Consider the following 25,214-nt stretch of genomic DNA (forward strand, 5'->3'; position numbering starts at 1 on the left):
TGGTCTTCCTTCTACTGTCTTTTTCTTACTTGTTCTCTGGAACTACATTCCTGTCTCATCACCTGCTTTCTTCATCTTCAAAAAATCCTGCTTCTCCACCCCAAGACATCCACAATCTACCTAAGTCTACATATTGCTCTCTGGTCACCCCAAATATACGATTTTAACTCACAATTAAGTAGTTCCCCAGAATTCCTAAATTACTGCCTCTTCTGGTCTATCCAGTATGTTATCACTCCTTATCTCCTCACAAAGTTACCAGTCTCTCAGATAATGATACAGCTAAGTGGTAGAGGAGCAGACAGTTCATACTAATCATACAGATATAAGTGGCTGATAATTTCCTCTTCACTCCACCCTATCCCAACCTCCTCCCTTATACTCACAAGGGGCCAGTGCTTGCTAAACCAATTACATTTGGTAAAATTTCATACAAATTAGGTAGAAAACTGGGGATGTGTGTAGTGGAGTTAAGGGGAGATTCACCTTTAAATATACAAAACAACTTATTCCCAATATATTCTAGCCTTTGAATATCAAGGAATTAGTGAACAGAGAATACTGATCCCTGCTGAGCTTTCCTGACTCTACCTGCTTAACCTGTTTAACCTTTCAGATACAATAACAGGAAGAAAGGGAGAAAATGGGTGTTTCCAACTTCTAGATGCAGGTAATAGTCCCAGACAGGGCCACTGAGAACAGGGAGGCCCCCATCTAGTATTATCCTGAATTATCCAGGAGGTCAGAAGGATTTCAAAGTTTTCTGTTCCATATCTGTTCATCTCTCACTTTCTCTTTCTAGCTCATTATAGAAATACTTGTTTTAATTATATGAGGGCAACACTAATTACCATTTATTGCTAATTACTTCTTGGCACAGTAACAAATACCAAACTACAGTTAGCTTTACTGTAGGTTATATTTTAATACAAGAGTATATATTCAATAGTTTAATCTTCATAGGTCTGTTCATATGACAGGTTTAGTCAACTACTAATTAAAAAACAATAGTAACAACTACAGGAACATTAGAAATGCCTAATAAATACTGGCTGCATGAAGTCATGGATACTATTATTTTTTTAAAGTGGCATGTGCCACTCATTCAAACATTCACTACTACATATAGGTTGTTGTTGTTGTGCCGTCGCGGCCCCGACTCATAGCGACCCCTCCTTAGGTTTCCTAGGCAGTTATCACTACGGAAGTAGGATTGCCCAACCTTCCTTCCGAGGAGTGGCTGGTGGGTTTGAACCGCCAGCCTTCTGGTTAGCAGTCAAGTGCCTTAGGCACTATGCTACCAGAGCTCCTACATATAGATTAGGGATTACTTTTATTTTATTTTGAGGAAGCAGTGCAGATTTCTTTGGAAAATTGGTTGTGGAGAAAAAAAAAAAATTGTTGTCAGAATGGAGGAGAGTTTTATGTTGTCTATTCCACAACAGAACTTCACCAATACCCCCACCTTTCACCCTACTCCCCTCAATGTTTCTTATCCCTGGACTCTCCAGCTATTAAACCAACTGGGGGGTTGGGTCTCCTTCTTCAACCCCTTGTATTATCTTTATTCTGATAAATTACATTTTTGCCTTAGTAATAAACAAGATCATCATTTGGAAATAATGCTCCAAAATTAGAACACAGGAGATCAAATGAATGCCATCAAATTAATGCCTCTTTTCTAGATAGCTGTGCCTTCTATGGAAACACTGTTCAAGAACAATACCGATCTAGGACACAGAGAAAGCTTTACTATGTGATCACAGCCCAATTAAAAATGGCTGCTAAGACAGGATATTTTAATACTTAAAAAATAAGGAAAGGAGGGTCATAATCTCAAAATGCTGGTACTTTAAACTTAATACATTTAGCTTTATGAAAAATGATTTCAAGAGCCCACTTGATTAGGCACACAGACTCATGTACATCCTTTTCACTGATATCCACAGAATCACATAACCTGATAGCCAGAAAGACTATATATATATATATATATATATATATATATATATATATATTCTCAAAGATATATGCACATACAGACACAGAGGCATTATAACATTTGATATAGTACTAGGCAAATATGACATTCTGAAATACCAAAATGAAACAATCTTTATTATAAAGTATAAATATTAATACGCATGATTAAAATTTGAAATAAATAAATAATATTTCTTTAAATTGAGCCTTTTATTTTAAAAGACGTGCGAAAGCTGACGGATCATGACAACTTCTAAGGACACTGAAGTTGGTTGATTATATTAGTTAACAGTATGAAAACTGCCCAACTATAAGTCCTTCCAACACAAGACCATATTCTAAAATCTATGCCAATTAATCTTCATGTTATGTCTTGTGAATGTAATTTATTAAACAGAGAATAAGTAAATAGCATTTACTAGGTGCTGACTTATATCACAAATAACTTAGAACTACAATGAGGTACTACTACTTCATATCCACTATGATGGCTATAATGACACAAACTAATAATAAGTGTTGGTGAAGATGCAGATCAACAGGAACCCTTGTATATTGCTGGTAGAAATGTAAAATGTACAGCCACTGTGGAAAACAGTTTGGCATTTCCTCTAAAAGTTAAACAGTTAACACATGACTCAGTAATTCCACTCCTAGGCATATACCCAAAAGAACTTAAAACAGGGACTCAAACAGATACCTATATACAACTAGTCATAGCAGCCCTATTTTCAATAGCCAAAAGGTAAATATCCATTAACAGATGAAAGGATAAACAAAATGTTCCATATAATGGAATATTAACTGGCAAGGAAAAAAAAAAGGAAGTACTAATGATACATGCTATAATATAGAGGAACCCTGAAAACATGTTAAGTGAAAGAAGCCAGACACAAAAAACCACGATTCATGCTTCCATTCATATAAATGAAAGGGTCAGAGAGGTAAATCCATAGACACAGAAAGCAAACTGGCAGTTGCCAACGGTTGAGGTGAAGGGGATTGGGAGGGAGTACTTAATAGTTACAAAGTTTTCTTTTGAGGTGATGAAAATGTTTTGGAACTTGATAGGGATGGTGATTGTGCAACACTATAAATGTACTAAATGCCACTGAATTACTCACTTTCATTTTATGTTAGGTGAATTTTGCCTCAGTTGGGGGGGAGGGAAGCTTAACGATTCATAGACTAACATATATAATTATTTTTAAATTTTATTTTCTTTAGGAATAATGAAAAATTTCAGCCAGTGACTAAGGAATCAAATGTAATTACTTCAAAAAATGACAGATATGAACAGTGAAACAAACCCTAGGTTTTCAATCTAATCAAAACAAAGTTTAAGTAGTATCTTACTCTTTTATCAACACATATACATGCCCATGCACACACACATACACACACGCACACATATACACACAGAAGAGCAAGTACCAAATGTGCCTGAAAATAAGAAGACTTATTCTGCGTTTTTACCAAGTTGCTCACAAGACAAGGGGCTTTCTTTATTACTTTATTATAAGCAACAAAAGACTTTGGAGAAGACACATTAGTGTGAAAAAAACCTCAACCAATGGTGGTTTGGGACACTTTTAAGATCATCTGACAGAAGTGGTAAAAGGAGGCAAAGAAATTTCACACTAACTTGTAGTTCCTGGGGCTAAGACAGAAGCTCTGGTGGCACAGTGGTTAAAGCATTCAGCTGCTAACAAAAGGAACCTACCAGCTGCTCCACGAAAGAAAGATTTTATGCTTCCATAAAAATTTACAGTCTTGGAGACCCTATGAAGGAGTTCCACTCTGTCCAAAAGAGTCACTATGACTTGGAATTGACTCAATAGCCATGGGGTTGATTTTGTTTTTTAAATTCTGGGGCTAAGATGCCAAAGGTGCAAGTGCTAGATGTCACTGTATACAAACATCTTAGAGATCACTTTAAAAAGCAATACAGTAAATAGTTGTTATTTGCAGAAAATAAATATGTATATGGTGGCACAGTTAAGTGCCGAAAGGTTGGTGGTTCAAACCCACCTGTGGGAGGAAAGACATGGTGATCTCTTCTAAAAAGATTACAGACAAGAAAACATTATGGGGCAGTTCTACTCTGTCACATGGGGTTGCTATGAGTACAGAACGATTTGACAGCACCTAACAACAACATAGTAAAAAAGAAAAAATTTTATGGTGTTATGCAAATGGTTACCTGTAGAATTTCCAATGGTGGACTCATACAAATGCAAAAAGTGCTTAATAAAATTTAGATGCTGTAACCTGAAATACTATGATTGATAGTTCAAACAGTAGCTGTATTGATGATAAAGACATAAATGTAAAAGATGTAGATAAAGAATCTGAATGAAATTGTTTTATGAAATTTCAGATGTAAAAAAGAAAACTTCTTAAATTAATATATAATCTTAAAATATATTTAAGTTAACAGAAACAAAAATCTTTTTGGCAAAATCTTAATGGGAAAATACGGTATCAAGTTATATTAAAAGATTATCAGTACATATTTAAAAAAAAAAGACTGAGAAGAGTTACAACATAAAATCTTGAAAGTAGTAATTTTGAATCCTGAAGGTCATTATTTTGGCACTTAATCTTCTACCAAATTGGAGTGATCCTATCTGTAATAGCTTACATAATCCAGCCTTTTCTGAATATCAGAGAAAACAATTTGTTCCACTGTTAAGCAATAGAAACATTCTTCACTGATTCATCAATGACTTTATTCAGTCCTTATTTGTGTCAAGGACTGGGGCTCTTTATAGTAAGCCCAAATCTGTACAGCTTTGTAATTTTTTGCCACTATTTTCAATTTCACCATCTGAAGAAAGTGAATACATCTATTCCTTTCTTTGTAAGACAGTCTTTGAGGTATTTTTACAAAACTATCAGGAGTCCCAGTCTTTCTATCTCCAGAGATAGAGGTACCCTGTACCAACAAGAAAGAAGATCCCAGAGTGAAGTGAGTCCTTTGGACCCAGGGTCTCTGTGCAGAGAACCTCCTAGACCCAGTGGAAGATTGATGCCAAGATACATGGAGATCTCCAAGGGATACTTGGCCCATAGATGCTGAAAGGAGACAAGGACCTTCCCCCAGAGCTGACAGAGAAAGAAAGCTTTTCTCTAGAGCTGGTGCCCTGAATTTGGACTTCTAGCCTTTTAAACTGTGAAAGAATAAATTTGTTTCTTAAAGTCATCCTCTGGATGACTTTATAGTGGCACTGGATAACTAAGACAGAACTTAGTACTGGTAAGTGGCTATCTCTAACAGATATCTAAAATGTGGGAGTGATTTTGGAACTGGGTAATGGGCAAAGGCTGGAAGAGTTTTAAGGTACCTAACAGTACAAGCCTAGATTGCCTTGAAGAGACTGTTGGTGGAATTATGGACATCAAAGACAATTCTGGTGAGAGCACAGAAAGAAGTGAGGAGAACTATAACAATGGAGATGGCACAGATAGCAAGAAGCTGTGGCAGAGAAATGGCAGCAACAGAACCAGAAGACCAGTGTTGAGATGGCATGGGAAACAACTTATGGATTGAGAGAACTGAGTACCTTTGGGTAGGAGGCTTATTAGTGGAATGGGGGCACTTATTGGTAGAGCTAAAGAGCTCTGTAACCCTTGACTGAGCAAGGGCAGAGGCCAGACTGGATCAAGAGGGCTGAGGGCCAAAGAGGCCAAGGAACTATGAAGCAGGAGCTGAAGAGACAGGAGCACAGAAAGCAGAGCTGCCTCAGTCTCAAAGTATAGGGTTATGACCTCTGAAGTCTCAAAGGGAAAGCTCATGTTCAGCTGGGCCTCAAAGGGTGAGGCCATGGCCTCCTAGATTTCAAAGAGCCAGATCTTCACCATCTCAGTTCCAGAGTATAGAGCTGTCATTGATGAGTGCCAGGGGGTGGAGCCAGATCTGCAGAAGCTGAAGGGGCAAGGCTAATATGGCCAAGGAGCAGAAGAACAGGAACTGCCAGGGCTGAGGAGGTAGGGGTCACCACTTAGTTGGACTAAGAGAATGGGGCTGCCCAAAGCTGAGGAAGCAGAGTTGATGTCCTAGTGGGTATGGAAGGTGGAACTGAAGTTTAGGGTCTAGAAGCCACCTATAATCCAGAAAGCATGGCCAACACCAAGAGTCTGGAGGGTAGGGCCATAGCCTAGATGGTGTCAGAGAACAGAGGATTATTTTCAAGCCTTGAGAGCAAATGTAAATTGTTCTGCTGGGTTTCTGACTTGCTTGGTGCCTGTTATCCTTTTTTCCCTCTAATTTCTTCCATTTGTAATGGAAATGTCTACCTTGTGCCTCTTCTACCACCGTTCTTGGGAAGGAGTTAACTTGTATTCTAGATTCAGAGATGAAGAGGAATTTTGCCTCAGGATAGAATGTGGACCTGGAGGTGATTTAAGACTTTTGGGATGATATAATGGGGTGAAAGTGTTTTACATGTGGTAATGACCAGAACTCTTTGGGGCCAAGAGGTGGAATGTCATGGATTTAATTGTGTCCTTCCAAAATATGTGTCTATCCAGCTGGGCCATGATAGTTAATGGTTTGGCAGTAATGTATTTATGCAATCATCTTCCATGATATGATCTACCTATCAGCTTTAAGAAGATTAGGGTGGGATGCAACACTCTTATTCAGGTCACGGCCCTAACTGATGCAAGGAGAGTACCCCTGGGGTGTGGCCTGCATCACCTTTTAGCTTACAAAAGATAAAAGGAGAGACAAGCCAATGGAGAGAGAGGGACCTCAATATCACCAAGAAATAAAAGCCGGGAGGGAAGTCAGTCATTTGGCCCCAGGGTCCTTGTACTTAGAACCTCTTAAAGCCAGGGGAAGGTTGACCCCAAGGCACATGGAGATCTCCAAGGAATGCCTGCCCCAGAGATGCTGAAAATAGACAAGAACCTTCCTCCTAAACTATGAGTAGAGAGAGAAAGCCTTCCTCTAGAGCTGGCACCCTAAATTCAGACTTCTATCCACCTAACTGTGAGAGAATAAGCTGCTGTTGGTTAAAGCCAAGAAATTGTGGTGTTTCTATTATAGCAGCACTAGATAATTAAGGCATCACCTATGTTATTTTACTGTCAACTCAGGTCTTCCACATCTAATACTTGGGCAATTCCACTTTCTATATTTAATTTTAGAAAAGGTTAACTATGGGAAAAAACCCTGCTTCTTAGAATAAAGAAAATATATATACTTTCTGGTCACAGAAAGCTCTGCATTTCCTTTTTATGTTCTCTGGCCCAATATGCTTACTAATCAATTAACTATTTACTGCTTCTTTTATGTACAAATAACTATGCTCTTTTATGCTTAGTTGAAGAAAATCACAGCCATCAGAACCAACGTGGCTGACTGAATCAATCACCTAGAGTCTAAATCTGGGAGAAAGAAAAAGTGAACACAGAAATGGTGAAGATATAATGACTGTACCTGGGTGTTTCAGAAACCACAATGTAAAAACTCAGTTTCCCTTTCAATGTTTTCTCACCTACAGCAATGATCCCAAGCCCCAAAGGGGACAGAATTTGTCTACATCCCTTACTTAAATTCTCACAGAAGTTTTATAGGACTCAGTTCTCCCTTTGCACATAAAATAACTGAATTTACAGAAATATAGCATCAATATATTTCCAGGCTTAAAATACTGGATATAAATCCTTGGGAAGTGAGAAATGCTAATATTCTAAATTTCAGATATAAAACCTAAACACAAAATTATACGTTAGTCCTCTTAGTGATAAACTTCACCCAATGGAATGTGCCAAGAATGATTGTAACCTGCTAAAAATCAGAGAAGCAGTATTGATTTGAAGTTTTTTATCTATCAAATTTTGTTGAAAATCATATAATCAATGGCCTAATAACTGATTAGAAAGGATGCTTTCTACCTGCATAACTACTCACTAACCATTTTTGTCTTTCACAGATTGTCATTTCACACTCACTGTGTAGCTTACTAGAAATGGCAAAAGAGCTAAATGTTTTAAATTACCTTGAGTGGTGAAGTTGAAGAGTGCAGGTGTGTCTCGCCCATTTGGTAGTTTGACATTTGGGTCCCGTAATTCATCAAAAAATGAATGAGCACAAGCTTCCAGTGGTGTCAATCGGGCAGTTGGTGTATACTCCAGCAGGCGGCTACACAGTGCAATTGCCTCCGGTGGAGTTCGGGGTCGGAAGACCTGCAGTACAAAACAATGGGGAAGAAACAGTTAATGTTTTATTACAAAAATCAAAGCAAATAACTCTCTGAGTACTGAGTCAATTCCCACCATGTGCAAAAACATCGTTGCTTTTGGGAAAAGGAGCCTTCCAGAACTGAAAGAGTTAACTATATATGATTTAGCACACTGAGGTGAACTGTTAATTAAAGACTATCTGAGGAAAGCATAGAGGAAGAAACTGGGGGAAAATGGCAAAAATTGAAATATGCAAAAATCAAAGTATGCTAATCATAAAGTGAGACAATCAAACATGCATACAAAAAAATAACAGGCATGTGAGAAAGGGGGAGTTTTCCAGAGGCAAAGCACAACTAGAATACTTTTTTTTTTTTTCCGTTTTGACTGCTGTGGCAGTAGATAAAAGGTTGCCTCTTTTTCATGATTTTTCATAGAGTAACTGTTGATAACGGACAGCACTGTTCAAATTTGGCAATGAATATCTTAAACAAAAAAAAAGCTGTTTACTCTAGGCCTATAAATGCTGATGATTTGATATTCTCTCTTCAAAAAACAGAGTCTATCATTATTCAGAGAAATCTTTGACTGAACACCTAGAACTTGACAGAATATCCAACAACGTTTTCTTTTCAAGTAGCTGTCATGAATGTGGCCAGATTACCATCATCTGAATGAATACTCTAGGTTTTAATCAGGAATGTATTAAGAGGCATTAACCTACAGAAAAAGTCAACTGGAGACTATATGGAAGTAAAATGTGATTAAATTAATTTGCTTAAAGGAATAGAAAGCTTACTACTCATCTGTGTCTTAAAACCAAATTCCTAATCATATACTTCATATATAAATATACTTTTTTCTAAATTATGACTAAAGAATATAAACAGAAGGGGAAGAAATAGAAATCAACACAAACAGATGGACAGAAACCTTTTGAGATTAAAGAAAAATGGAAATATATACCCCTGATAGAAGAACATACAATCAAACAAAAGGGGAGGAGAACAGAGGTGGATAAACATATGAAGAGAAGCAGACATGTATAAATGAAGGGAATTAGACCCACAAGTGAGGAACAGACACTTGGATTGTGACAGGGCAGAGAGGAGCTTGGGAGGATAAGGTCTCTTCTTGAGAATGACTCATGTTAACATCAGGTTATTCACTTAGGCTTTCTGAAAGTAGAAGGAATAGTTACAATGATCGAGCTCATTAGATTACCAAGAGATTATAAGTACTTTCCACCATGAAAATAGAATTTTTGCTTTTCTTTTTATACAAAGTTTATTACTGATAAAAGTATCTTCCGAAGAAATTGAGAAGCTGGATCTTAGGAATTATTTGGAACCATAAAGGCTTAAGCCAACTTACAGGCTAAGTCAGAATGTTGTAATATCCAAGGCTGCCTAATCTTTATTGTTTTGAGAGCTTTGACTTTTATCTTATTCAGGGAAACCTGCAGGTAACTGTAGTATCTTGGATCCTCTACTTTTCTTGGTCATTCTCCCCTCTCTTACTCTCAAAGTCCACAACCAAATCCAGAATATAAAAAGAAAATATTTAGAAGGGAAACTCAGAAAAATTTTCATAAAAAATATTAAGCATTATTGACTAATTTTTATCTTCTAGGGAAGTGTGAATGTATTTGGTAGTATACGGATTTACTTTGTTAGGTAAGCTAAACTGAAAATGCTTCTGTGCTAGTACTGGAGCTCATAAGTAAAATCAAAAGTAGAAATAAATAATATCACCTACCAACATTCAAATGTAGGGTAGCTGGATGGGGAATGCATTTAAATGGTGAAATTTAATGAACGTTTTGTGTTAAAATTATTAATAAACTAGTATTGTAAACTTATTTCTGTTCATTAAAAAGAAGTCACCCACATCTTTTTGGTGTCTTACTGGCTGTCAGTGATCATCTTATGTTGATACTAAAACATGTATTAGCTTATTCTGTCAAGGAATCCTAACTCATGGTATCAAAGAAAGAAAAACAATGGAGAAAAGAATTTGCTCCAAGAGCCTACAATAGCCTGCCTTTAAAAAAAAAACAACCCACAATTACTTTAAATCCTCTAAGAGATTCCTAATGAGAAAAGCCTTGGTTTAGCACTCTGTGAATAAAGGTTAACTGAAAAATTACAGAAAGTCAAAGCCCAGTGCTTCCCAGAGTTCAGATTTCTGACCATAATACAGGTGTGGGAGTCGTAACTTCAAAAATTTACAGGCCAAACTAGAAAATAGCTCCTTGGAATTATCTTTGTGTCTAAAGAAAAGGAAACCAACAACTAATGAGACTTTGCTTTCAATAAAGAAGTTTTTGCTGCTGCTTCACTCCTTGGTCATTTAAACTGCTCAACACTCAGAACCTTTGCTTTCATAGATCTTCATCAACATTTATTCTTATAAGAATAATGCTTAAAAAAAAAAAAAAATTAAGAGTGATTTAAAAAGCCCACAATTTCTAAACTCCAGTGTAGATGTCAATAAATTACCCAGGACACTAGCAATCTATACCATAAGCAAAACCTATATTACACAATGAATAGAAAGGGAAATGGAAGCTACCCATATTGTTTAGTCTTTCAAAACAAGTTTTTCCTTAGTTTTATAGACCTGCCCTGAAATTTTGGGAAAAAAAAATTAAGTACATACCCGCACTCCTGAGGTGAAATGTCCTGTTCCTGACGAATCCTAAAGATGATAATGCAGTGAAATAATCCAAACAGGGGAAGTCAATCCAAAAGAGAATAGTCCAGCAAGGAAAAATATATCCAATGTTATAAGAAATCCATGGTGTGGGGGACATAGAAAATGTTTATACAGTTATAAACTTTAAACATCAGTCTCCACAGTAGCAAGTCCAAGTTTTAAAAATTATTTCACCACAGTGTATGCAAAAAAATTTTTTTGATTGTGCAATGGTGAGGCACAGTAAAGAAACATTTTAATTTTAGTTGCTTATGTTCCAATGCCAGTGCGTTTATTAAAAAAATATGAAACCAAAAAAAGTGAAAATCAAAATGAAATCTAGACGTAAAGTTCCCCAAGTAAAGTGTTTGGTCCTCTATGACCTGGATTCATTGTCCACAGACATGGCAGGGGGTAGAGGGGCCATATTAGCCTGCTTTTAAAGACATCGGTTCCCAATATGCTAATTTTTCTCTATTAATGTGTTCCAGTGACACAGTATAAACATTTTTTCACTAAATTATTGGTAATAAGAGGAAAGTAATAAATACACTTAATTTATATTGCTATAGATTTCAAGCCAGATATTTTCAATTTGTGTGAGCTAAAAGCAGATCAGGCCACCGCGGATTATTCTCCATTTTGGATTGACTTCCCTGCTAAAGATGTTTACTTGCTGACATTCTCATTTCCTTAGGATTCTTCAAGAAATTGTCATATTACTTCAGGAGTGCGGGTATCAACGTATTTTTCTATTGTGGGCTTTGCCCCCTTATACCCTTGCACCCATTAGGAAAAATAAAGAAAGAACATTCTTTCCTTTTGGGAATAAACCCCCTTAAAAAAAAGAAAAGAAAGAAAAAAAATCCTAAGTCTCTGAGCATTACAAATTCAACACAATTCCCATCTGCAAGTATGACCAATTCACCCACCAAAAGCTAAACAAAAATATATACAGTTAGCAATACATCTAAGGGACAGTCACAGTTACAGGTGATACGTATAGTAATATACACCAACACCTAGGCACAACGGAGCCAGATACGCAAGCGAGGTTGTAGGGTCTATTATGTCTAGGTATTGAGAACAAAAAATGGCAGAACTCACCAGTAGCTGTGAACTCCCTTGGCTATTCTAAGAGAATTTAACATTCTTTTAGGATAGTTTCCAGTGGGGGAATTAAATAGTTTACAAAAATAAATAATCCGCGGATTATTTTTAGTCTGCAGACTAAAATTTAGTACACGGATTAAAATCCGGCCCATCAGAATAAAAATCTCTCTTGAACTAAAACACAACCAGGTGGACAAAAATACAAAACCAGACTAAAAGAACTGAGAGCACAAAATAAGACTCAACTGGGCCAACTAACAATTAGTGCGCAGACTAAATATGGCCAGGCAAATATGCAGCAAGGCCACAAAGATCCCAAAACATCCCTATTAAAACTAAAAGTGAAAGTAAGTAATAAAACAAAACAGAACAAAAACAAAAGGAAAAAAAATAATGAAACAAAAAAGGAAAAATTTAAAAGAACCAAAACACTGACATGAACTTTTAAAGAGATCCAAATACTACCTCACCTGTGCAGCAACTCATTTTCTTAAATTGAAACAAGTATCAACTCTCATCACAAATACTAGTCCATAGAAGAAACTAAAAGAAAAAATTCATTCTTTTCCAAAGGCATTGAACAAATGCAAACAAGTCCTTAAATAAAGAATTACTCAAAATAAATTTGCTTTTGGATAACTCAAAATTGTCAGAGGCAATTTCTTCACCCTACATGTCCTAGAATAGACAATGACCATCAACTTTCAGCCTGTAGCTAATTATGACTGAATCACAAGCCCTTCAAAAATGGCCATTTATAACATTGGTTCTAACAGCATCAGCTCCCAGCAATTCTACTGTATTAAGCAGCCAACCAGAGTAATGCCATATAAGAATTCCTATTTTTCATGGCTATGGGCCGTGACAATTAATTGAATAGAATATAAAATGAGTACATGCAGGTTTAAACAGCTACTGCTCCCTAGTTTTCATTGTGATAAATGTACAACAATGAAACAACGATAATGCTCTCTGGCCATTCACAAAATACAACCACTCAGTTGTTAAAAACTGATAAACCATGCTCCTAAAGAGCTACCGCAATACTGGCTCTCAAATAATTTATTAATCATCTATAATGATTTTTATAAACCTAAATACAGGATTAAAAGTGAGACAGCATCATGGATTTGTTGAACAGTTAATTACGTTGCAGCAGTTAATTAAGAAAAGAACTTAAGCTGACTTAGGTCCTCATTTGTAGTACATAATTGATTAAAGTCAACACACTTCTATACACATAAGCATAGACAATCAGTCCCTATTTACTTTTTAACATTCTTACAGGTGGTATTTTACACATTTTTATACATTGGTCTAATGATATATGGACACACACAGTAATCAGATTCATTTTAAATATATTACAAAAAATGATTACCAGAGGCTACTGAATAATAACTTTCAGAGTCAGCATGCCAAGTAAAACTGCTATTTGAAATTAGCATCTAACAGGGTAGATATAAAATCCAACACAGCTCAAGTCTATTGAAAAGCTGTATCTTTCTAACTTTTACTTTAATATCAATTAATACATCCAGGTGAAGAAGGTAAAGAAACACAGACCAATCCTTCTCTTTAGCCATGACAGAGCTAGCATTTAATGAACTTTAGATGCACTAATTGTAAGGCTTGTTGAGCTTTTCTGGGCTCTACTACATAAAAGAAACCTTTTATATGTAACAGATATTAGCATTTAACTATGCAATGTTAATTCTCCCTCTAACCTCATTTACTAATGGAGTAATACTACAGGCCTACACAGACATGCAATTGGGATGTCTACCCATCCAATTTAATCTTTCACTGCTCATACAACAGTTATTGCAGTCAGGCTGCTCTTCCCAGGCGTATAGGATAATTTCTTCTTCATCTACATTTCTCCATGTTGAGGGCCATTCCCCTAGGCTACAAAAATTCCTACCCTTCTAGAGACACCTAAGCAAATCTGGTAGCATAGTGCCTAAAGCACTTGACTGCTAACCAGAAGGCTGGCGGTTCAATCCCACCAGCCACTCCTCAGAAGGAAGGCTGGGCAATCTACTTCTGTAGTGATACTGTCTTGGATACCGACCACCCCAAGGAGGGGTCGTTATGAGTTGGGTTCGACTCGACGGCAAACAACAACAATAACAACAAAGCAAATCTTAACCCTCCTTTGACAAGCTTCCCCCTCAAGTCCTTCCACCACCATCTTTAAGGAGGCTTCCTTTTTCCCCTCCAGGACACCCCCCCCCAATCTGCCTTTTAACACCTACAACATGTGGAATGCCTTCAAACACCTACAATGTACAATATGATCATACGGTATTTTATATTATTTAGTATTTGCTTCAATCCAATCAATTATATCACCTTGTAAGCTTTTCAAGGGCAGGGACTATGTATTTTACAGACTTTATGGTACCCAGCACAGCACTGTTACATACATAGGATTTAATGATGAATTAAAAACAGATTTTGGCCCTCTTTAACATTCTACCCCTAATCCATCCTCTGCCCCTGACAAATCTTTAATCTTGTGTCTCAGCACTCTTCCTTTTTATATTATTTCTCTCACATATGGATTGCTGTTGTTAGTTGCCGTAAGTGTGCAGAGTAGAACTGCTCCACAGGGTTTTCAAGGCTATGATTTTTGAGAAGCAGATCCCTGGGCCCGTCTTCCCTTAAGGTGCCTTCTGATGGGCTGGAACCACCAATCCTTCAGCTAGTAGTTGAGCAATTAACCATTTGTATCACCCAGGGACTTGTTACGTATGGATTAACCACTCTAATAGCAGCATTTTAATTGTATAGTTTCCAGTGAAGATATAGGAGTTTAGCCAGTATACACAGAAAAGTGAAGAAGTCTATTCACACAGGAAAACGGATGTTATAAAAGAAGAAGTGATTATTCCAGCACTAATAAAGAGGCAGGTAGAAATTTCAGTACGGAACACAGTGTATATGTATATGAGGCAAGTGATAATGGAGGAGAGGTTTCATGGCAGAAGGGGTGGAGTAATAATAATGTAAAAACTGATTCACCATAAGCAACAGAAAAACAGGTAAGTGGCAATCTTAAAAACGTTAGAAATCTCCAACATGGTTTTATGCTTTATGGAACACATACAAAGGAAAAGAGTTAAGACAGACCAGAAAAGGCAGGTAAGTGGATCAGTGAGAAAAATTTGTTTTTATTTTGTGCTCTTTAGGTCCCTCTGGAGGCTTTTTGGGTAATGTGCTGGACTATACAGTTGGAAAAGGTAGGTATACCAAATTCTCAATAATCTTGCATTACAAGACAAAGGAAAAAGAAGTAAGATTATAAACACAGTCTTTATTAAAATATACAGTGAGTTTTTTGTTTAGGTTTAAGCATAGGGAATTATAAATAATTTGTTTAATCTGATCTGATTTCTCTCCTAGTTGAAATGATCTCAGAATTCAATTTTCTTTCTACTTACCTTTTGGTAGTTAGAAATACTAGTATTCACTCATTCTGAAGCATGTAAACAGTGTTCTAAGAAATCAAGTATATAAGGATTGATTTTTTAGGATAACGCTTCTAAGATACTTACCCAACCTTCTATGGTCCCACATATCCTACAGACAATTAATTATTAAGTAAACTAGTAAGTAAGAACAGCAAAAACTTGGCAACAAACCTTTTGAGGTAGATGTAATTTGCTATCTGTATTGTCATTACTACTACAAAACAGAAATTAGGAATGGCTAAGATACATATAGGAGCTGTGGTAGCATAGTGCCTAAGGCACTTGACTGCTAACCAGAAGGCTGGTGGTTCAAACCCACCAGCCACTCCTCGGAAGGAAGGTTGGGCATTCCTACTTCTGTAGTAATACTGCCTCAGAAACCCAAGGAGGGGTCGCTATGAGTCGGGGCCGACTCGATGGCAAATAACAACAACAATGACAACGATACATATAACGAGCCCTGGTGCTGCAGTGGTGAAGCACTCACTAACTTGAAAGATGGAGGTTCAAACCTAGCAGCTACTCTGAGAGAGAAAGATGAAAGTGAGGCAGTCTGCTTCTGCAAAGATTTACAACCTCAGAAACCCTATGAGGCAGTTATACTCTGCCCTATAGGGCTGATGAGTTGGAATCAATTTGATGGCATACAACAACCACAGTAACAAGTAGAAAAGAAGAAGAAGAACATTCTAAGTAGGGAAAAAAGATAGCAGACAGAGGTTGAAATGACAGCGTCTCTGGGGAACAATCAAGAGAACAGTTTGATTAGACTAGAAAATTTAGTGTGATTGCAAGGTCCCTCTCCAAAGCGAGCTACAAGCTGGACAACACTTCCACATATAGGTAAACATACTAAACACTCTGATCCCATTATTAGACATCAGGGCCCTTGAGATTATCTAATCTACTTCCTTTTATTAATGAGCCATATCACTGATTTTCATTACTCTGAAAGCATATAAGCTTACCTGACAGAATTATTTGTTACCAGGATAAAGGGGATCAGTTATTTATAGAACTTTAAAAAAAAGCTTAGCAGAATCAGGGACTCAAAGCTTGGGAGAAAAACTCATAAATTATAATATCATTTTATTAGAAATCCCTAATCTATCCTGACTAAACACTAAAATTTTAAATTCATTGCCTAATTACAGGCATTTAAGGTTAGAGGAAGCTGGAGAACTTGGGAAAGAGTTTGGAGTTAAGCCACTAGATGCTTTAGGGAATTTAAAAGCAAGACAAGAACTAAATCTCTTGTTTTTCTGGAAAAGAAAGGCAGAAAGCATCAGGAATAGAATGACTGTTTAACTTGTTATCCAAACCAGCACACATTAGACAGTGAAGGGTCATACAATGAACAATCTCACTGGTATGACAAGCGAAAATAAGGCCACATGATCACCCTTGTACATATATAATGTCAAATTTTCCTAAAAGCAAAGAAGATTCACAGAAAATCTGTAATAAGAATGACAGTGTCACATGCACTTTTAAGAAAGCTAACTTTGACAGCAATGAAAAGATGGATTGAAAGGGCGTGACACTTTAGAAGAGAAAATAAATCAGGAGATAGGAGGTTGTTTTAACCATTCTATGACAATGGCCTAAACCAGTCAGGAACAGAGAACTATACTGGTAATAGAATCCTCACATTTATTGAGAGTTAAAATAATCATTTGTATGTATAATACTACTCACTGCCATCAAGTTGATTCTGATTCATAGCAACCCCAACTGGGTTCACTGGGTTTCCAAAGCTGTAACTCTTTAGGGAAACAGACTGCCTCATCTTTCAGCCGTGAAACAGCTAGTGGGTTTGAACCACTGATCTTGTGGTTAGCAGCCAAATGCCTTAACCACTACACCTGAGCTCCTCTTCATATGTATAATTTAACTTTTTTCAAAAGACCCTCAAACAAGATACCACAGATAAGTACCTTACAAAAGGGAGTGGGGTGGGGAATAGTGGCACAAAGAGTAGCAGGAACAGTGCTTATGTGAGATCCTCACTTCACTTAATAGTCTGTCATTTAACCACACCTCCTTTTATTAAAGAATTTAAGCTTTCTCTCTTCTTCCAACTAATCTCTACTTAATTTTCCATCTACTTTTGCGTCATTTCCTTTGCTTTCATTTAGTTTTTATTTTGTGAAGTATACAGCATACAACCATGCAGAGGTCTTCATTCCCCACTGTCCCTGCCCTGCAACAATGGTGCCCTATTTCAAACACCTTCTTTATTTCCTAATTAAACCACAAGTGCTATATCAATGAATGAAGTTGTTACATAATAGTCATGGGCAACTTACTAGGTTTTTAAATCCTCAACATTCTTGCCACTTACTACACTGAGATCATCTTACTGTTTTTGTTATTCCATGATCTGCACTACAAACTTGGATTCCTTCACCTCAGTGTTTCCACTGAATATATTTCCTCTCTCAATCTTTACTTCTGCTCATTTTCTTGAGAACTCCAGCACCCAATCTAGTGATATTGCTACACTACACTGCAGTACAGAAAACCAAGGTTCATGTGCCCAGAACTTCATTAAAAGGTATCAAAGTAGACTCTCAGAGAAGACAACAATAAAGGTAAAGCAGTTTCTGTTTCCATATTCCTGTTTATCAATCTTCCAAAGGCAAGTAGCAATTTCCTTTTAGAGAACATGGGGCAGTGCTATTCTGTCATATGAAGTTGCTATGAGTTGAAATTAACTCAGCAGCCCCTATCAGCATATATATATATATTTTAAATGATTCTTTCGACTGCATTGCATAAGAGAATACTTCTCAAGTTGGTGTCCACTATCATAATAGGGGGAATGGGATTGAGTGGTCTCAAAAAATTTTAAATTTTCCATTTTTATCTTGATAATAACCTATAAAAATCAATGTAAGCATATTCTGGGTCATTTAGATAGAAAAGTGCCATGGAATTGCTGTGTCTAAATTTGCTTTTGTGTTTACAACTAGACACCAACCCCCCTAGTTATTTTAAGTACACTTACTACCTTTGTACCAAGTGAAAACCAAGTAAGTGAATGCACACTATCTGAAAATTTCACAGTTTTCACAAGCAAAATGGTGGGAAATTGAGTCATTCCACACACAGTCTAGGAATGGAAACTTAAATAAAACAAATAAAGAAGTTTATCTAAATTATCCATGTTCGAAAAGCAACAGTGTAAGATACAGAGACAGAAATCCAAAAGACAAAGGTAAGAGGAAGATACACAGGTTCACCACAGCTCTTCTGTTGGCTGCATTTTGACTATAAGCAACCATTACTCTAATTTCACTCTGCCTAATACTTGCATTAGAAATAATTCAGCAAAGGAAAAAAATATATAGAATAGGACCAACACTAATATTGGTGACAGACTTATTAAAACAAAAGAAATGAGAATGGGTATAGACAACAAAGAAGAACCCTTCTCATGTACAGTACTGCACAGTCACTGATGGCAAGCATTGATCATGAATGGACAGGCTGAGTGATCAGGTGTATCTAGGCAGGGGGAAGTGTGCCCATGACCATTTATAAGATTGGCAGACGATGTTTTTACATGCGTATTTGTATGTGCTATAAGAATGTCTGGGTGTACAGTAGGGCTGACAAACATCAAGGTTGTGCTGGCTTCTTAGCCACAGCCAGCTATCCTGCAGGAACAAGTAGTTATATCTGTGGGCTCAGAACTGTGGTTGTAGGGGACATCAAGCTCAACTGGCATAACATACTACACAAAAACATTGTTCTACATCCTATTTTGGTGAGTAGCAACTGGGATCTTGCAAGTGGCCATCTAGATGCAGTGATGGGTCTCTCCTCGTCCAGAGCAAAGAAGAATGAAGAAAACCAAAGACACATGGAAGAAATTAGTCCAAGGGACTAGCAGACCATGCAATCCTCAGCCTATATGACCATGAGACCAGAAGAACTAGATGGTGCCTGGCTACCACTGTCAACCACTTAGAGGGGGATCAGAGCAGGAAATCCTGGATAGAGTGGGAGAATAATGTGGAATGAAACACAAAATCATAAAAAAAAAGACCAGGTTTATTGATCTGATATAGCCTGGTGAGATCCCTGATACTATGGTCCCTACTTACCCATCAGGTCTAGAATTGAACTCACTCCTGTAGCTTCCAGCCAAACAATAGACAGGCATGTGGGGTGAACATGTATATCAGGCAGATACACTCCTTGAAGAGATCAATCATAGGAGAACAGAAGGGTAGTATTTGTACAGGGAGATAGCTCAGGGGGCAGGAATGCATGGGAGGGAAGGACACAGGGAAGAGGTAACTACAGGGAGGAAGTAGGAAGAGAGCTGTTACATTGTGGGGAATTGCAGTCAATGTCATGAAACAAAATGTATATGAACTGCTGTATGGAAAACAAATTTGCTCTGTAATCGTTCACCCAAATCACAATAAAAATTAAAAGCAACAAAAAAATGAGAATGGGGATTGTTAAATAAGATTTCATGACCTCAACTACAACATTACATTTATCATCAACTCTGTATTAAGGATAACATGTGATGAACACTTAGACTATACCAAAAATAATACCTTTCTCTTTTTTTTTCTTCAAAAAACAAACAAACAAACAAACAAACAAAAAAACTCACACTTATTGAGGAAAATACAGAAATATGGAAAAGCAGAACAAAGAAAAGCACTCACATTCTTTTCACCCAAACTCTTATTAGCATTTTGGAACATTTCTTTGTACTTATTCCATACACACAGACCCTGGGTGGTGCAAATGATTAACATGCTCAGCTGCTAACAAAAAGGTTGGAGGTTCAAGTCTACCCAAAGAGGACACAAAAGAAAGACCTACCAATACACTTCTGAAAAAATCAGCCATTAAAAACTCTCTGGAGTACAGTTCCACTAAGACACAAGTAGAGCTGCCATGAATTGGAGCTGATACAACAGCAACTGGTATTCTAAACACAGAATTCTATTTCTTTCTTAACATGGTTAAAATCATAGTATACTGCAAATAACTAATTAAAAACTCTTTACCTTGAGTAACGTTAATGCAAATCAAACTATAACTTTGAGTCTAATGGACTTTAATAAATTCAAACTGTAGTTGAGTCCCTAAATCCAAATAGGCCACAATGGGAGTCTGTGGGGTTAGAGCCAGGTGAGAGCTCTTAAGTATCTTCTGACCCAGATTCAAATGAAACTTTATCTTAGACTATTTAGCCCTTTTCTTAAATTAAAAGCAGGGAGGAAGGAGCATCTCGGTCTTTGGCCTGTGAAAATTACAACGTATAATTCTAGTGCTAAAATAATACTGAGCTTTTCATTCTAAATAAAAGATTAGTAACAAGAGGATTAATTAAGACAAGAGGATCTTCTGAAATGAAGAAAGGTAACGAAACTTTGAGAATTTGAAGGAAAGTAATTGGAATCATAATATGTTTTAGGGAGAAAGAGACATTGATTCAAAGGAATGTAAATAATTTTACCTATTAAAAAATTCAACTGCTGCCATGTCAATTCTGACTCATGGCAACCCCACGGGTATCAGAGTAGGACTGTGCTCCATATGGTTTTCAATGGCTGATTTTTCAGAAATAGATTGCCAGACCTTTCTTCTGAGGTGTCTCTAGGTGGATTTGAAACTCCAATTTTTTTGGTTACCAATTGAGCATGTTAACCATTTACACCACCAAAGAACTCTACCTCACCTATAGCCCCAAATCATTTCACCCCTTACTTGTAAAATGAAGAGGGTAGAGATTCACTCTTAAAATAAACCATACTGAGATATTCATTTTCCCCTGCATACTTAATCTAAAAATCAAAACGATGTGAAAAATTCATTTTTATAACATCTCCCTTACACTAATTTCAATTAAGTATCAAGGGAAAATAAACAAATACAAAGTCACCCGGAAAATTAGTACTTGTGCTTCTTAAACGTGCTGTCATCTGAGCTGAGGTTAAGCTTTTCCAATAGCTGGTGATATTCTGTTAACAAAACAATTGTTTCCAACGTATATTCCTGGCAAGGTCATATTTGCTTTTTATTCCTCCTCCCCCCAAAGCACTAACAGCGAAGAAGGCAAGAGGAGAAAAACTCTGCAAAAGGACTATATAAAAAAAGGACTAAAGAAAATATATGAAATGCTATCATATGCTGTATGATACTGGATTGTTGTTGTTCGTTGTTGTTATGTGCCGTCGAGTCAGCCCCGACTCATAGCGACCCCTTCTTGGGTTTCCGAGGCAGTTATCACTACGGAAGTAGGATTGCCCAAATGATACTGGATTAAGTATCTCTAATTTTATAAATGAAGGAATAAACTTCTAGTCCAAATTTATACATAAAATCCTGCCCCTAGACAAATTCCATATTCTAATGATAAAGGTACACTGTCCTCACCTTGAAAATAAAAATCCAGGCTAGAAAATGCTGACAGGAAATCAATGGAGACAAAGCTAGGTGTGTCAGTGAAACAGTGAAGCATAAGAACAATCTTTACATGGAGAATTACCGTGTACTTTGTATTCAGACAGCTATCTGGACTGCAAACAGTTTATTTTAAGAACATTGAAAAACTCAAGTTTCAGTCAACTACTGGTTAACGTACTTTGAAAAAAAGTTACTTTGACTCACCTTTGTCCAAGGATGTGCCTTAATCTGAGGGAATTTGAATTCTGTGTAATTTGGATTCATTTCTCTAATTTGCTCCCTTGTTGGTGTTCCCAGGACCTAGATAAAGAAGGCAAGTTATTGCCATATTTTTCCATACACTTATGTTTTAATACATTAAAAATAGATTTCAAAAATTATATAAAACACATAGCTGGTAAAATAAGGTAGACTCTGAAAGTGTTTTAATTTGTAACTGGCTACAGATTCCATGCTATAATAATCTAAACAGGTTTTTATAATAGTAGTAATGCCAAATCAGTATTTTTAAAAAGGATTACTGAAAACATTCAAGTTAAAACCAGACATCTTTATTCTATCTAGAAAATATAATCTAATGGAATCTGAAAGAATCTTTTATTCATTTAATAAGGTGCTGTATTCCAATGATATATTGTCCTCACCTTGCAAATAAAAACCTAAGATATAAATCATCTACAGAAAATCAATGGGGATAAAATAATATACAGTCAAAAAATGGTGAAATATAACCTTTGGTTATATTGTCAATATATTAATCAAGAGAACCTTACTCAAACACTGCTATCAAAAGTTCCTTTCAATCCTTGAACATTTAGTTAGTATACCCTGTGTATAAGGAACTGTGCTACCATCTACAGAGGACAAAAGAACACTAATTTTCTGTTCTGATGAATTTACACATTTGTGTGTTGAAAAAACATGACTACAATATAAGACAAAAAGATACTGAGTACCTCATTGCCTCTAAACACACTGCCATCAAGTTGACTCCGACTCATAATGACCCTAAAGTACAGAGTAGAACTGCCCCATAGGGTTTCCTCAGCTGTAATCTTTATAGAAGCAGATAGCCAGTTCTTTTCTCCCACAGAGCTAATGGTGGGTTCAAACCGCTGACCATTTGGTTAGCAGCTGAGTACTTAACCACTGTGCCACCAGCACTTATTTCGCTGCCTCTAGAGCTGTAGTAAACAAAAAAAGCCATTGCTATCAAGTTGATTCTAACTCAGAGTGACCCTTTTAGGACAAAGTAGAACTTCCTTATAGGGTTTCCAAGACTGTAAATCTTTATGGAAGCAAACGGCCTCATCTTTCTCCTGTGGAGTGGTTGGTAAGTTTGAACCATCAACCTTAATTAACAGCCAAGCGCTTAACTACTGTGCCACCAAGGTTCTTCAAAGCTGTAATAGGCACAAACCAAAACAAACCCAAACTCACTGCCTTCAAGTCGGATCCGACTGATAGCAACCCCTCCTTGGGTTTCCAAGGTGGTATCACTACGTAAGTAGACTCCCGAACCTTTCTCCTGAGGAGTGGCTGGTGGATTTGAACTGCCAGCTTTCTGGTTAGCAGTCAAATGCCTTAGGCACTATGCCACCAGAGCTCCTGTAATAGGCACAGGCAAAGGAAAATATACAGACATCGCTGTATATGACAGAAAACAGGAAAGAAACATTAAGTACTAAAATGAGCACTGGGAAGAGAGACATATTATCTTTATAATTCTAGCACCTGGTAGAAAACAAATTTGTTGAAACAGTATTAAGCTGTTTACAATTCAAGAATAAACTGCACAGGAGTGGAATGCAACGCTAAGTACTTGATTCGTGGTGGCAATCAATGAATAATCAGGAATAATTCCATAACTATTTAGGACAAAGTGAGAATTTCAGTATTTTTTTGATGGTTCTAATTCTCTAAATGCCAGTAAAAGTACAGAATCTCAACAAAATGTAAAAATTTGTTTCTTCAAAAGGTACTCTAAAGAAAATAAAAATGCAAGCCACTGACAGAAAACATTTACAAAACATGTATCTTTGCAAAGGAGTTGTATCTAAAATAGAAAAATAACTCATAATAATAATAATAATAATAATAATAATAAATCTAGTAAAAATGGGCAAAAGATACAGACAAATACTTAATCAAAGAAAACACAGAAATAGAAAATAATCAATGAAAAGATGTTCAATATTATTAGTTACTAGGGGAATATTAATTAAACTGTAAGACAGCACTACACACCTAGTGTTGTTTTTGTTATGTGCCATCTAGTTGGACCCGACTCATAGCAACCCCTCCTTGTGTTTCCAAGGCAGCGTCACACGGAAGTAGACTGCCCAACTTTCCTTCCGAGGAGTGGCTGGTGGGTTTGAACCACCAGCCTTTTGGTTAGCAGTCAAGTACTTTAGGCACTATGCTACCAGAGCTCCTAAACACCCACTAGGAAGGCTAAAATTAAAAAAACTGACTATATACATCTAGTGTTCGCAAGGATACAGAGCAAGTGAGTTTTATCTACTGCTGGTGGGAATGTAAAATAGTATATTGCACACTGAAAATGTCTGGCAATTTCTTAAAATTCCTAGACTATTTACCCAAGAGAAAGTACATGTTTCATACAAAGACCTGTACTTAAATGTGCATATAAACTTTTTCGTAACTGCCAAAACATGAGAACAACCGAAATGTCTACCAGATGGTAAATGCATAAACAAGTGGTGATATATCCATAGAATACTATTCAGTAATAAAAAGTACTAAAAAAGGAATCTAAAACTAATTACACTGAAAGAGCCATATGAAAAAGAATACCTATAGTATAATCCCATTCATAGGGAATTCCAGAAAATCTTGCATTATATAGACAGAAAGAAACCAGTGATTGTAAAGGATGGAGGTGGAGAGGGCCTGCAGGGAAGGATTACAAAAAGGCACCAAAAACTACTGGGTAATGAATATGCTCATTATCACGATTTCATGGTGATGTTTTCATGACTCTATACATAGTATGTCAATTATACCTCAATAAGTTTTAAACTTTCACAAGTTGTTCAAATACTAGAATATATAAAGTTTGGGTAAGATAGGTGGAAAGGAGCTACAGTATTTGTGGCTGTAAGTTATAAAAAAAATCTATAAACTCTAAATTGACCTTTAGTTGCCCATAAGATAATTTCTGAGCAAACTCCTGATGCTGTTAGAAAAGAAAATAAAAAGATGACAATACAAATAATCTAAATTAAAGCACTTATCGTTCTAATTCCTACTTCTAGTGTTGGGAAGGAAAATCTCTGGCCTTTGTAGCTG

The 25,214-nt window shown here is 36.6% G+C and overlaps 1 protein-coding gene across 1 annotated transcript in view; it reads right to left on the bottom strand.

Moving 5' to 3' along the window:
- The window catches only part of GSK3B (glycogen synthase kinase 3 beta), a 334,697-nt gene that overhangs the window by 20,475 nt on the left and 289,008 nt on the right, over positions 1–25,214 (bottom strand). The window contains exons 8-10 of the mRNA XM_042781401.1: positions 22,107–22,202; positions 10,837–10,875; positions 7,992–8,178 (exon numbers count right to left, since the gene is read on the bottom strand). Coding sequence (XP_042637335.1) covers positions 7,992–8,178; positions 10,837–10,875; positions 22,107–22,202 — 322 coding nt within the window. The remainder of the gene's footprint in view (positions 1–7,991; positions 8,179–10,836; positions 10,876–22,106; positions 22,203–25,214) is intronic.

This window comes from Orycteropus afer, unplaced genomic scaffold, assembly GCF_000298275.1.
Source record: "Orycteropus afer afer isolate SDZICR_OR568_19922 unplaced genomic scaffold, OryAfe1.0 scaffold00114, whole genome shotgun sequence".
NCBI classification, from domain to species: domain Eukaryota; kingdom Metazoa; phylum Chordata; class Mammalia; order Tubulidentata; family Orycteropodidae; genus Orycteropus; species Orycteropus afer.